The sequence below is a fragment of the Andrena cerasifolii genome, chromosome 2 (genome assembly GCF_050908995.1).
Source record: "Andrena cerasifolii isolate SP2316 chromosome 2, iyAndCera1_principal, whole genome shotgun sequence".
Taxonomy (NCBI): Eukaryota; Metazoa; Arthropoda; class Insecta; order Hymenoptera; family Andrenidae; genus Andrena; species Andrena cerasifolii.
This window is the reverse complement of record NC_135119.1, coordinates 20,566,379-20,579,174: the sequence shown is the minus strand read 5'-3', so window position 1 is coordinate 20,579,174 and position 12,796 is coordinate 20,566,379. Positions and strand designations below refer to the sequence as shown.

Below are 12,796 nucleotides of genomic sequence, written 5' to 3'. Positions count from 1 at the left end.
ATGTATAATGACACCGTAATCAGAACTGGCGCACACGCGATGTCGACATTTTCTGTGAAAAGTTCTGTAGCCAGTCATTCGAAGTGTGGCAATCGGAAAAGCAGGAAAGTAGTTAGGATGGACAGTGACCAGTACGAGTACTTGCGAAACAACAAGCGTTTCTTGTACACTGTCGTTCTGTGGCCATATCAAAATATGCTGGAAAAAATTGTGATTGGAATAGTTGTCATCCCATTGCTTTTTACGCAAATGAGCCTCCAGGTATCGGGACTCAGTGATGCGTGCGCCAAATAATTCGTGGCGCTTTTTTTAATAATTAGAACGTTAATTTAATAGTGGCAGAAGTGGATACCCCTACAACACACTTTGTTGCAGGAATGTCTCAGTTACGTTGCGGTGTAACATTTGGAACATTGCACGATAGATTCCCGAGACGTTACAAGTAAATTGCTAGGTCCGCCCCTGTCCAACATTGCAGGAGATATTTCTGCAACATTGTTTCGGAATTTTATAGCAACGGTCACGCAACGTTTCGAAGACTTTACAGCAATGGTCACGCAACGTTACGGAGATTTTGCAGCAATAGTTCCGTAACGTTTCGGAGATTTAACAGCAACGGTTCTGCAACATTCCTGCAACAAAGCGTGCTGTAGGGGTATTAATATTTCTACCTGACTCGAACTTCGATTTTTTTTCTTATTTGCGATTTGGTTGTTCTGTAGTTGTTTCACTTTTGGTTGTTAGCTTCTGCTTTTAGCCAGAATTATTAATTTATAAGAGTTCGAACAAATTAAATTTGTATATGTGGTAGTTTTGGAACTTTCTTTGATTATTGCTAGGTGAATCTCATTGTAAACAATTGTAGCAAATTTCTACGTAATGGCCATTTTCCTTTCGAATATCGCAATATGTTATTTCTGTTATAATAAATTATTTTTGAGTTCGCACAATGTAGGACGGAAGTAGTTTGCGCTATATTTAATGAAACTTAGTTTCCTTTCTCTTTAGTGGCTTTTTCGAAAGCATAAGTTTTGTTGATAATACGCGATGCATGGGTTATCAGGGCGGAGGACTGGCAGCTGCAATTCTCTTCGGTAATGTCGACGTGTTTATGGAAAATTTCTCTCCTTTCGTCATCAGCTGGATGTGCCTTGCTAAATTTATGAATTTTATGTACAACCGCAAGCAGGTAACTATATACCTCGCGCTTCTGATATTAATAGCATGGATGACTAGATCAGGTGAAATTAAATTACAAATACAGATGAGGGATCTTTTGAACATGATGCAAACAGATTGGAAGATTCATAAAAAATTCGCAACCGAGTACGACATCCTTTGCCAACATTACGGAGTAGCAAAGAAAATTACTTTCAACTATGCAGGTGAGTTCGTTTTACGCATTGAAAATATAGTTGAAAACACTTACAAGTGGCAGGAAGGGTGAATTTTCGATATTCATTTATTTCTACGAATACTATACTTCATTTGCCACGTTATTAAGTCACATTTTATACAATAATCATTTCAAAAAGTATTTCCGTATTGCTGGCCTATTCGAGTTGATTTAACGCAAAACAGATTTACTTAACAAACATTGATATGTGCAGCAGCGTTATTTGTGGAAGCAATGCTTTAATAATGTTACTTGGAACACCTCAGCAAGGAATTGAAACTTGGTATATTTCAGTAAGGTGCTGGAGCAGAGAGGACTTTGAAAATTTTCTAAACCCCTCATTATCTCACTAAAATATTCCAATTTTCTACTTAACTTTTTCAGAGACCTCTCTGCTTCAGCACCTTACTGAAATATACCAAGTTTCAATTCCTTAGTGAGGTATTCCAAGTTGCATCACTTTTCATACATTGTAGAAAAGAAAACATTGCGTCCCAAACTATTACCCGATTCACTCTTGAAAATACGTATCCAGAAAAATTGAAAAATTATTTTCTAAAGTTAGGGCCTTTTCATACGAGACTCTTTTGTCACATTTCCTGGCTCACGATTGATATCTCCAATATATCCTCTTACAATTAGGTCAAACCAGAAAAGTCAAAATCGGTGTAACCATATCGAAACTACCAGTGGCCACCCTCAGAACTATCTCCTGTGAAAAGGCCGTTATTAAAAATTGCCCTCTGATTTTTAATGTATGAATAACAGTTTCTCTATACGGATCAATGCTACCCTTCATGGTGGTGCCATCGGCACTGAACATAGCCGACGCTTTTGGAATATACAATCTGTCTGACGAACGACCATTGATGTTCCGTGTTGACAATTACCTAGATGTCGACAAGTACTACTATTTCCTGCTGGTACATTCGTACTTCGGTACGATGCTGTACATCATGGTCGTCGTGGCTGTGGACTCAATGATAGTCGCTTACATTCAACACGAGTGCGGACTTTGCGAGATTTTGGGGTAAATGTGATAATTGCAATTGGGGGTCGCATTTCTGCACAAATGATAATGATACACCGGCCGGCTCTGTCACGGATCAGTGTGGAAGCTTATTATTTCGCCCAATATAATATACAATATGCTTACGGAAGTATACAGGGTGTGCTGCTCAATTGCTACGTGTTGCACTTACTGTTTCGTTCAAGATTTGTGCATTCGTGTTTGTATAGCTCAGGGGTGCACAGGGAGCCGTTTTTAGCGCCTAGCTGCGAGCAACCCGCCTGTCCCGTTGCTAAGGTTAGAAACGGTGAGGCGAACTGCGGTAGTGTATATAGCTGGGTTCAAGTCATGCCAAATGCACGTACACTACTGCAGTTCGCCTCACCGATTCTAAACTTAGCAACGGGGCAGGCGGGTTGCTCGCAGCTAGGCGCTAAAACGGCTCCCTGTGCACCCCTGGTATAGCTTATAAAGTAGATTATCTGAGATTGCAATGGCAAATATCTTTAAAAAGGAAGTTTAAGAAAGGATGTTTTACTGGAGAATTAGATGTGATACAGACATTTACTTTCCTCCGGAGGCACAGCTTTCAAAACTTCAAGTTTATTAATGCTTCTTTTGAAATCCCTTCAAGTATGTTTGTTTCTTTTTATTGTTTCCCTGTGTTTTAAGCAGGATGGCGTTTCAAGCTTATTTTTGCTTATATTGCTCAACGAAATATAGTCCCATTTTTTTGTTATCCCTCCTCTCCTTCGGGTCCCAGCAGCAGCAGCACACCGGGAGAAAGGTGGTCTCCCATCTTTCCCCAGTACACCGCCCCGTGATGCTTAACTTCGGTGATCCAACGAGAACCGGTGTTTTCCATCACGGCTACGGCCGCTGGTATCCCTTCAAGTATTCGCATGTAATTGTGAAGCAGCCTATATAATTCTACTGTGCTTAGGGTGCGCTCTACCTTTAGTTACTACAAGCCGTTGCGATTCGAAAGTTATCGATGATGTTGATCAATGCGTCAACTGCGGCACGAAATATCCTTCAATTATTAAGTGTGTATAGACATTGTAGCAGCGAATTATAATTGTTTAGACAGCGGCTGAAAAGCATCGTGGAAGACGGTTCCAGGGACGTAGAGCTGCATCCAGACAAACGCGAAGACAGACCGTACCAAAATGTCAGAAACTGCGTGATATTGCATAAACATATAATTGAGTTAGTATTAATCTTAGTACGTTCCTTATTATTTCTATTTCTCTTCAGGTACCCGGGATTTTTTTTTTCTTTAAAACATCGAACATTTCTCATCCTCTTTTTCTTAACGTTGAAGATTCGCTAGGATAGTCGAGGAAGCGAACACGACGTCTTACTTCTTCCAATTAGGATTGAACATGATCGGTATAAGCTTCACTCAATACCAGGTCGGTGTGATCCCTTTCAGAGAAAAATCCTTGCATCTTATCGACGATTATGCACGCTGATCGTTTGTTTCTTTTACAATCAGGCTGTCATAAACTTAGACAACCCGGGCATGTCCCTCAGGTTTGGTGGATTCACGATTTGCTTGCTAAGCATCCTTTTCCTTGTAAGCTGGCCAGGGCAGCAGTTGCTGGACTACTCTGAACGAATCTCTGAATATGCGTAAGGATTTTAATCGTGTACTGTTCGTGGAAGTGGCTGACAGAAAAGCGACACTTTATGTCTGTGTATCCTTTAGATGTGATTAATGTTTTGTTTTGATTTAAAATAAGTGCAGACAAAAGGCGTTAGTAGAAAGTTGAGGCAATTTATATTTTGGCATTGTATTTTTAAAATGAAGAATTTATATATGTTCCTCCCAGATTGTCCCACAACTTTGGAACACCCTGTATAACAGAATCGATGACTGCGAAATGGGCACAATTTTTTCTACCATTTTATGTCCCTTCTAGCCACACAATTTCACCCGCAAACGCTTGTTTGTACCTCGATTAGCACCGAAAGGACTGAAAAGGGTTGATAAGTGGGACAGCCTGTACAAAGAATATTACAGGAGGAATTCGCCCACAAGAAATATAATTAACGTAGATTATGTAGCGTTGGTAGTGAAGTGTTAAAATGAAACTACTTGCTTGCAGGACAAGTGGCAGCTGGTATTGCACTTCTATCAATGCTAGAAGACTGCTGAGCATCATCTTGTTACAGAGTATAAAGCCTCTCCAGTTAACAGCTTTGAAAATTTATACCTTGAATATAGAGAACTTCAGCTCGGTAAGGCTTATTCTTTCTTTTCATGATTTTACATAATCACGCACCTATATTTATTATTATTGTGCAAAATAATATATCAAAATAATGAATATATCGCAAGGGGTGTCTTTCTTGTATTGAGCACTTTAAATATCTTGGTAACATTTGATAATAACAAGCAAAACTCGAGGAAAGAAATCGATTTCATTAATATACATATATTTCGAGATCGTGGGTGTTTCTTTAAATCGGATTACATGTGTCCATAAAAGTGTGTATTTGGTTTGAAAGGAGAAACTTACAGATTTAGAAATTATGGGAAATCTTTGGCTTTAAGAAATGTGTTTATTAACTATAATATTTCTACTTCCTACGGACAGACAGCTCCCTGCTCAGATATTTATTCGTATCATGAAAAAAACTGATATTTGAAGTAATCAAATAAGGCACCTTGCATATACAGCTATCATATTGAAATATTTAATGACTCCAGCGATTATTATATTTTGTAAAATTCTTTAAGGTCGTACGAACATCGTTTTCCTACTGTATGGTTCTGTGCTCCGTCCAATAATAATCGAGTAACTATGAACGTGTATTATTGCTTGTAATGGAGTGCGAAAATGGTAAAAACGAAGCCAAAAAACGAATACGAACGAAGTGCATCGCTAGACCAAATAAATCTGTATTTACGTCGAGAATAAAAACAGGATAACTTCTAATATATCTTGTCGTTACCATCTCTTATGGGTTACAGAAAAATTCATCAGTAATAATAGAAGTAAAAGGCAGGAAACGTTTACTAAAAAAAAAATCCTCGAAAGTACAGATGTACGTTTTTACGAAGGAATGTTCAGTTTCTGATGCAAATACCCTTTGCCCACTAATAAGGGACTATCCTTTACATTTAAACCTTACATTTGAGAATTCTAGTTGGGATTTACAGGATTCTTGCATCGATATGTACTTGCATGCTGTATGACTTCACAACGCTTCAGAATTTTTACTTTAAAGCTTTCTATTTTATAACATTCGATTCATTTTGAACATTCACAGCTCACGATTTCTGGCTTGAAAATTTTAATGCAAAAAAGACGTTGTAAGAAGTAATATATAAAGAACATGTTAAATATTTTCAATACGAATGAGAAATGTATGCATTCCTTGAGGCTTGCACTATCCTTCAAATAACACGGTAATCCATTTATGTAAATTGTAATCGAATTTCGTATACATTCTTGAGTTAATAAATATTTACTGAATTTTTATGGAAATAGTGTGGACTGCGATACAGCACCATTTTTTAACTTGTAATTTACAACTAGGTACTTATTTGATCGTCTATCGAGTAGACATTACGATGTAATAATAACTCTCGGTTAATCACTTGCAATTTTCAAGATTTTAAGATTCCATTCATCTCTTATGACAACAGCTGTATGTAGAATTAAAACGAATTCGATTTGAGAAATGTATGTTTGAAGCTTTTAATGTCGTACTTATTTAGTGTCTAGTAAATATTCCATGGAATATTAAGAAACGGAGGATCACGTGGAAAGTGTCAGCCGATATAAAAACAGCGAACATGCAAACGTAAGTTAATTAAATTTCTATTATTTTCACAAGTTTTATTAATCAGCACTTATAGTTCCGAAATAGCTTGTATGCATCACCTCCTTATATAAGAAATAAATAGAATCCTATTAATTACATGCGATGCGAAATCAATAATTGTCAATGCTTACCTACCTTAAGAAAACCTGAAGTTTTATTATTCCCTTATCGTCCAATACATTCAAGTCCTTCGTCACAGCCATTGCCACTATATTGATTCTTACAGTATTACGTGCACGTCGCAGAAAACACAATTTTCCCTTCATAAAGCTTAGCAAGCTTTGTATAAGGAATCAATCATTACCAACTAGTGGCAAAAACTGTACTTTTAAATTATTACGTCTACTTCTTAATAGGAACAAGTCCTCACAAGTCAGTTAAAGAAAAAAAAACAGAAATGGACACTTCTGGTCGCCACCAACGTTGCACTAATAGCCCCTTCTTCATTGCAGTCCACGATGTTTTACCACTTCCACAGAATTTTCGTATTTCCTCTTACTTTTGATTTCGTATGCACAAATGATAGACCATTACTGACGGAGCAACGTTATTCCACAGTGCAGAGTTACATGGGGACCTTGAAACGACTTAATTACTGCCATTAATTTCCGTATCCCCTATGTACAACCCCTGCCACATTTTCATCCCCTGTCAGAGGCCGTGTGAATGATTGAACGAGCCTATTATGTGTAGTCACTTCGTGGTGAATGTCTCCGAAAAGGAATGTATAATGACACCGTAATCAGAACTGGCGCACACGCGATGTCGACATTTTCTGTGAAAAGTTCTGTAGCCAGTCATTCGAAGAGTGGCAATCGAAAAAGCAGGATAGTAGTTAGGATGGACAGTGACCAGTACGAGTACTTGCGAAACAATAAACGTTTCTTGTACAGTATCGCTCTGTGGCCATATCAGCAAACGCTGGAAAAGATTCTGATCGGAATACTTGTCATCCCATCCCTTTTCCTGCAAATAAGCCTCGAGGTATCAGGGCTGAGTGATGCGTACGACAAACAATTCGTGGCAAATTCTTTAATTAATTCGCGCGTTAATTCGATAGTGATAAAAGTGATAGCTATTAATATTTCTACCTGACTCGAATTTCGAATTTTTTTCTCATTTGCGATTTGATTGTTCTGTAGGTAGTTGTTTCACTTTGGGTCGGTTAGCTTCTGCTTTCGGCCAGAATTATTAATTTATAAGAGTTCGAAGAAATTAAATTTGTATATGTGGTAGTTTTGGAAGTTTCTTTTATTACTGTTCAGTGAATCTCATTGTAAACAATTGTAGCAAATTTCTACATAATGGCCATTTTCCTTTCGAATATCGCAATATGTTATTTCTGTTATAATAAATTATTTTTGAGTTCGCACAATGTAGGACGGAAGTAGTTTTGTGCTGTATTTAATGAAACTTAGTTTTGTTTCTTTTCTCTTCAGTGGCTTTTTCGAAAGCATAAGTTTTGTTGATAATGCGTGATGTCATGGGTTTTCAGGGCGGAGGACTGGTAGCTGCAGTTCTCTTCGGTAATGTCGACGTGTTTATGGAAAATTTCTCTCCTTTCGTCATCAGCTGGATGTGCCTTGCTAAATATATGAATTTTATGTACAACCACAAGCAGGTAAAACTATATACCTCGCGCTTCTGATATTAATAGCATGGATAACTAGATCAGGTGAAATTAAATTACAAATATAGATGGGGAATCTTCTGAACATAATGCAAACAGATTGGAAGATTCATAAAAAAATCGCAAACGAGTACGACATCCTTTGTCGGCATTACGGAGTAGCAAAGAAAATTACTTTCAACTATGCAGGTGAGTTCGTTTTACACGTTAAAAATATAGTTGAAGACACTTATAATTAGCTGCAATGGTGAATTTTTTATATTCGTTTATTGATATTTCTATGAATACTATATTTCATTTTCCACATTATTAAGTCACATTTTATACAATAATCATTTAAAAAAGATCGTCTTATGAACGTATTCCATATTGCTAGCTTATTCGAGTTGCTTTAACGCGAAACAAATTTATTAAGCACAAACATTTATACGAGCAACTACGTTATTTTTGGAAGGAATGCTTTAATGAGGTTACTTGGAATACCCCACCAAGGAATTGAAACTTGGTATATTTCAGTAAGGTGCTGAAGCAGAGAGGACTTTGAAAATTTTCCCACTCTTAAAAATACGCGTCCAGAATAATTGAAAAATTATTTTCTAAACTTAGGGCCTTTTCATACGAGACTCTTTTGTCACATTTACTGGCTCACGATTGATATCTCCAATATATCCTCTTACAATTAGGTCAAACCAGAAAAGTCAAAATCGGTGTAACCATATCGAAATTACCAGTGGCCACCCTCAGAACTATCTCCAGTGAAAAGGCCATTATTAAAAATTGCCCTCTGATTTTTAATGTATGAATAACAGTTTCTCTATACGGATCAATGCTACCCTTCATGGTGGTGCCATCGGCACTGAACATAGCCGACGCTTTTGGAATATACAATCTGTCTGACGAACGACCATTGATGTTCCGTGTTGACAATTACCTAGATGTCGACAAGTACTACTATTTTCTGCTGATACATTCGTACTTTGGCACTGTGATGTTCATCACGGTCGTCGTGGCTGTGGACTCAATGATAGTCGCTTTCATTCAACACGAGTGCGGACTTTGCGAGATTTTGGGGTAAATGGGGTAATTGCAATTGGGGGTCGCATTTCTGCAGAAATAATAATGATACACCGGCCGGCTCTGTCACGGATCAGTATGAAAGCTTATTATTTTGTCCTATATAATATACAATATGCTTACGGAAGTATACAGGGTGTGCTGCTCAATTGCACTTACTGTTTCGTTCAAGATTTGTGCATCCGTGTTTGTATAGCTTATAAAGTAGATTATCTAAGATTGCAATGGCAAATATCTTTAAAAAAGAAGTTTAAGAAAGGATGTTTTACTGGAGAATTAGATGTGATACAGACATTTACTTTCCTCCGGAGGCACAGCTTTCAAAACTTCAAGTTTATTAATGTTTCTTTGGAAATCCCTTCAAGTATTCGCATGTAATTATGAATCAGCCTGTATAATTCTACTGTGCGTCGTAGTGTGTGCTCTACCTTTACTTACTACACGCCGTTGCGTTAAAAAATGATTGATGATGTTATTAAGGGGACTAGGCAGTCAGAAAATGGATTTTTTGTTGTCGTTGTATTTTTCGAAAGTGCCACCCTACCCGATTAAAATGCTGTTTGGTTTATGTTAAAATTCGCAAAATTAAGGTTTTTACAGCCGAAAAGATCGAGCGCGTCATAAACCGTTTCTGTGCGCACGCAGGTAAAATAATTTCTCTTTCGAAACTTTAAACGCGTTTTTCTTGGAATCATATTTCCTCTTCGTTTTGCAGTGATTGCGAAAAAACGGAGGTACAAGTCGATTTGAAAAAAATTCAGCATATGTGAAACATGTTTAGTTACGACCGGAACCTACGCGTAAGTCTGTGAAAACTTCTGTTTTGACAAAAAAAAAAAATAAACAAAATGGCTCTTTTTCCTGGCGAAAAATCAAGTTTCTTTAAAATTTGCCGTTTTACAGCCGCCATTTTTATAATTTTGATTTTTTCTTTCTTTTTCAATAGGATCAGGGCAGAATGGGAGTCAGGGCAAAGTATCAATTTCAGATGATATTTCACAGTTCAATTTCTTACGGCCAGAATCACTGCAAAATAACAGCGTCTCCGGAAAAAAACACCTATATATCAGGCAACTATAGCGCTGTCATACATATGTATATATTATTCAAATAATTTTTTTTTTACTCTTTATAGTATTAGCAAACATTACCCAAAAGTACTAGTCACAATTTGTATTCATCTCCTTGTAATTAATTCGCAAAAAATACTTGATTTTCGAGCGATCTGACTGCCTAGTCCCCTTAATGCGTCAACTGCGGCACAAAATATTCTGCAATTATTAGATACGCCTGTATAGACATTGTAGCAGCGAATTATAATTGTTTAGACAGCGGCTGAAAAACATAGTGGAAAATGATTCCATGGACATAGAGCTGCATCCAGACAAACGCGAAGACAGGCCGTACCAAAATGTCAGAAACTGCGTGATATTGCATAAACATATAATTGAGTTAGTATTAATCTTAATACGTTCCATATTATTTCTATTTCTCTTCAGGTACCCGGGATTTTTTTTTCTTTAAAACACCGTACATTTCTCATCCTCTTTTTCTTAACGTTGAAGATTCGCTAGGATAGTCGAGGAAGCGAACACGACGTCTTACTTCTTCCAATTAGGATTGAACATGATCGGTATAAGCTTCACTCAATACCAGGTCGGTGTGATCCCTTTCAGAGAAAAATCCTGGCATCTTATCGACGATTATGCACGCTGATCGTTTGTTTCTTTTACAATCAGGCTGTCACAAACTTAGACAACCCGAGCACGTCCCTCAGGTTTGGTGGGTTCACGATTTGCTTGCTAAGCATCCTTTTGCTTGTAAGCTGGCCAGGGCAGCAGTTGCTGGACTACACTGAACGGATCTCTGAATATGCGTAAGGATTTTAATCGTGTACTGTTCGTGGAAGTGGCTGACAGAAAAGCGACACTTTATGTCTGTGTATCCTTTAGAAGTGATTAATGTTTTGTTTTGTATTTAAAATAAGTGCAGACAAAAGGCGTTAGTAGAAAGTTGAGGCAATTTATATTTTGGCATTGTATTTTTAAAATGAAGAATTTATATATGTTCCTCCCAGATTGTCCCACAACTTTGGAACACCCTGTATAACAGAATCGATGACTGCGAAATGGGCACAATTTTTTCTACCATTTTATGTCCCTTCTAGCCACACAATTTCACCCGCAAACGCTTGTTTGTACCTCGATTAGCACCGAAAGGACTGAAAAGGGTTGATAAGTGGGACAGCCTGTACAATGAATATTACAGGAGGAATTCGCCCACAAGAAATATAATTAACGTAGAGTATGTAGCGTTGGTAGTGAAGTGTTAAAATGAAACTACTTGCTTGCAGGACAAGTGGCAGCTGGTATTGCACTTCTATCAATGCTAGAAGACTTCTGAGCATCATCTTGTTACAGAGTATAAAGCCTCTCCAGTTAACAGCTTTGAAAATTTATACCTTGAATATAGAGAACTTCAGCTCGGTAAGGCTTATTCTTTCTTTTCATGATTTTACATAACCACGCACCTGTATTTATTATTCTTGTGCAAAATAATATATCAAAATAATGAATATATCGCAAGGGGTGTCTTTCTTGTATTGAGCACTTTAAATATCTTGGTAACATTTGATAATAACAAGCAAAACTCGAGGAAAGAAATCGATTTCATTAATATACATATATTTCGAGATCGTGGGTGTTTCTTTAAATTGGATTACATGTGTCCATAAAAGTGTGTATTTGGCTTGAAAGGAGAAACTTACAGATTTAGAAATTATGGGAAATCTTTGGCTTTAAGAAATGTGTTTATTAACTATAATATTTCTACTTCCTACGGACAGACAGCTCCCTGCTCAGATATTTATTCGTATCATGAAAAAAAACGATATTTGAAGTAATCAAATAAGGCACCTTGCATACATATACAGCTATCATATTGAAATATTAAATGACTCCAGCGATTATTATATTTTGCAAAATTCTTTAAGGTCGTACGAACATCGTTTTCCTACTGTATGGTTCTGTGCTCCGTCCAATAATAATCGAGTAACTATGAACGTGTATTATTGCTTGTAATGGAGTGCGAAAATGGTAAAAACGAAGCCAAAAAAACGAATATGAACGAAGTGCATCGCTAGACCAAATAAATCTGTATTTACGTCGAGAATAAAAACAGGATAACTTCTAATATATCTTGTCGTTACCATCTCTTATGGGTTACAGAAAAATTCATCAGTAATAATAGAAGTAAAAGGCAGAAAACGTTTACTCAAAAAAAAAAAATTCTTCGAAAGTAGATGTACGTTTTTACGAAGGAATGTTCAGTTTCTGATGCAAATACCCTTTGCCCACTAATAAGGGACTATCCTTTACATTTAAACCTTACATTTGAGAATTCTAGTTGGGATTTACAGGATTCTTGCATCGATATGTACTTGCATGCTGTATGACTTCATAACGATTCAGAATTGTTACTTTAATGGTTTCTATTTTATAACATTCGATTAATTTTGAACATTCACAGCTCACGATTTCTGGCTTGAAAATTTTAATGCAAAAAAGACGTTGTAAGAAGTAATAAATATATAACGAACATGTTAAATATTTTCAATACGAATGAGAAATGTATGCATTCCTTGAGGCTTGCACTACCCTTCAAATAACACGGTAATCCATTTATGTAAATTGTAATCGAATTTCGTATACATTTTTCAGTTAATAAATATTTACTGCATTTTTATTGAAATTGTGTGGACTGCGATACAGCACCATTTTTTAACTTGTAATTTACAACTAGGTACTTATTTGATCGTCTATCGAGTAGACATTACGATGTAATAATAACT

General features: G+C 36.8%; 2 protein-coding genes across 2 annotated transcripts; both read left to right on the top strand.

Moving 5' to 3' along the window:
* On the top strand, positions 1 to 3,880 carry LOC143378441 (uncharacterized). Its single transcript, XM_076830148.1, has 6 exons — positions 1 to 261; positions 1,064 to 1,189; positions 1,265 to 1,385; positions 2,165 to 2,426; positions 3,492 to 3,614; positions 3,730 to 3,880. The coding sequence occupies exons 1-6, from the start codon at positions 1 to 3 to the stop codon at positions 3,878 to 3,880; spliced, it is 1,044 nt and encodes a 347-aa protein (XP_076686263.1).
* A 3,188-nt stretch (positions 3,881 to 7,068) lies between these two features.
* Positions 7,069 to 12,062, top strand: LOC143378851 (odorant receptor Or1-like). The gene is made up of 9 exons (XM_076830879.1): positions 7,069 to 7,226; positions 7,738 to 7,863; positions 7,941 to 8,061; positions 8,682 to 8,943; positions 10,275 to 10,397; positions 10,512 to 10,602; positions 10,686 to 10,822; positions 11,300 to 11,432; positions 11,939 to 12,062. The coding sequence occupies exons 1-9, from the start codon at positions 7,083 to 7,085 to the stop codon at positions 11,987 to 11,989; spliced, it is 1,188 nt and encodes a 395-aa protein (XP_076686994.1). The 5' UTR covers positions 7,069 to 7,082; the 3' UTR covers positions 11,990 to 12,062.
* Positions 12,063 to 12,796: the final 734 nt, after the last annotated feature.

Excerpts from the sequence above, each read along its gene's own strand:
- LOC143378441 (XM_076830148.1), top strand. The coding sequence starts at position 1 with ATGTATAATGACACCGTAATCAGAACTGGCGCACACGCGATGTCGACA. Across the intron at positions 1,386-2,164 it reads AATTACTTTCAACTATGCAG|TTTCTCTATACGGATCAATG; the intron begins GTGAGTTCGTTT and ends TATGAATAACAG. Across the intron at positions 3,615-3,729 it reads TTGCATAAACATATAATTGA|ATTCGCTAGGATAGTCGAGG; the intron begins GTTAGTATTAAT and ends TTAACGTTGAAG.
- LOC143378851 (XM_076830879.1), top strand. The coding sequence starts at position 7,083 with ATGGACAGTGACCAGTACGAGTACTTGCGAAACAATAAACGTTTCTTG. Across the intron at positions 8,944-10,274 it reads GGACTTTGCGAGATTTTGGG|ACAGCGGCTGAAAAACATAG; the intron begins GTAAATGGGGTA and ends ATAATTGTTTAG. Across the intron at positions 10,823-11,299 it reads GAACGGATCTCTGAATATGC|GACAAGTGGCAGCTGGTATT; the intron begins GTAAGGATTTTA and ends ACTTGCTTGCAG.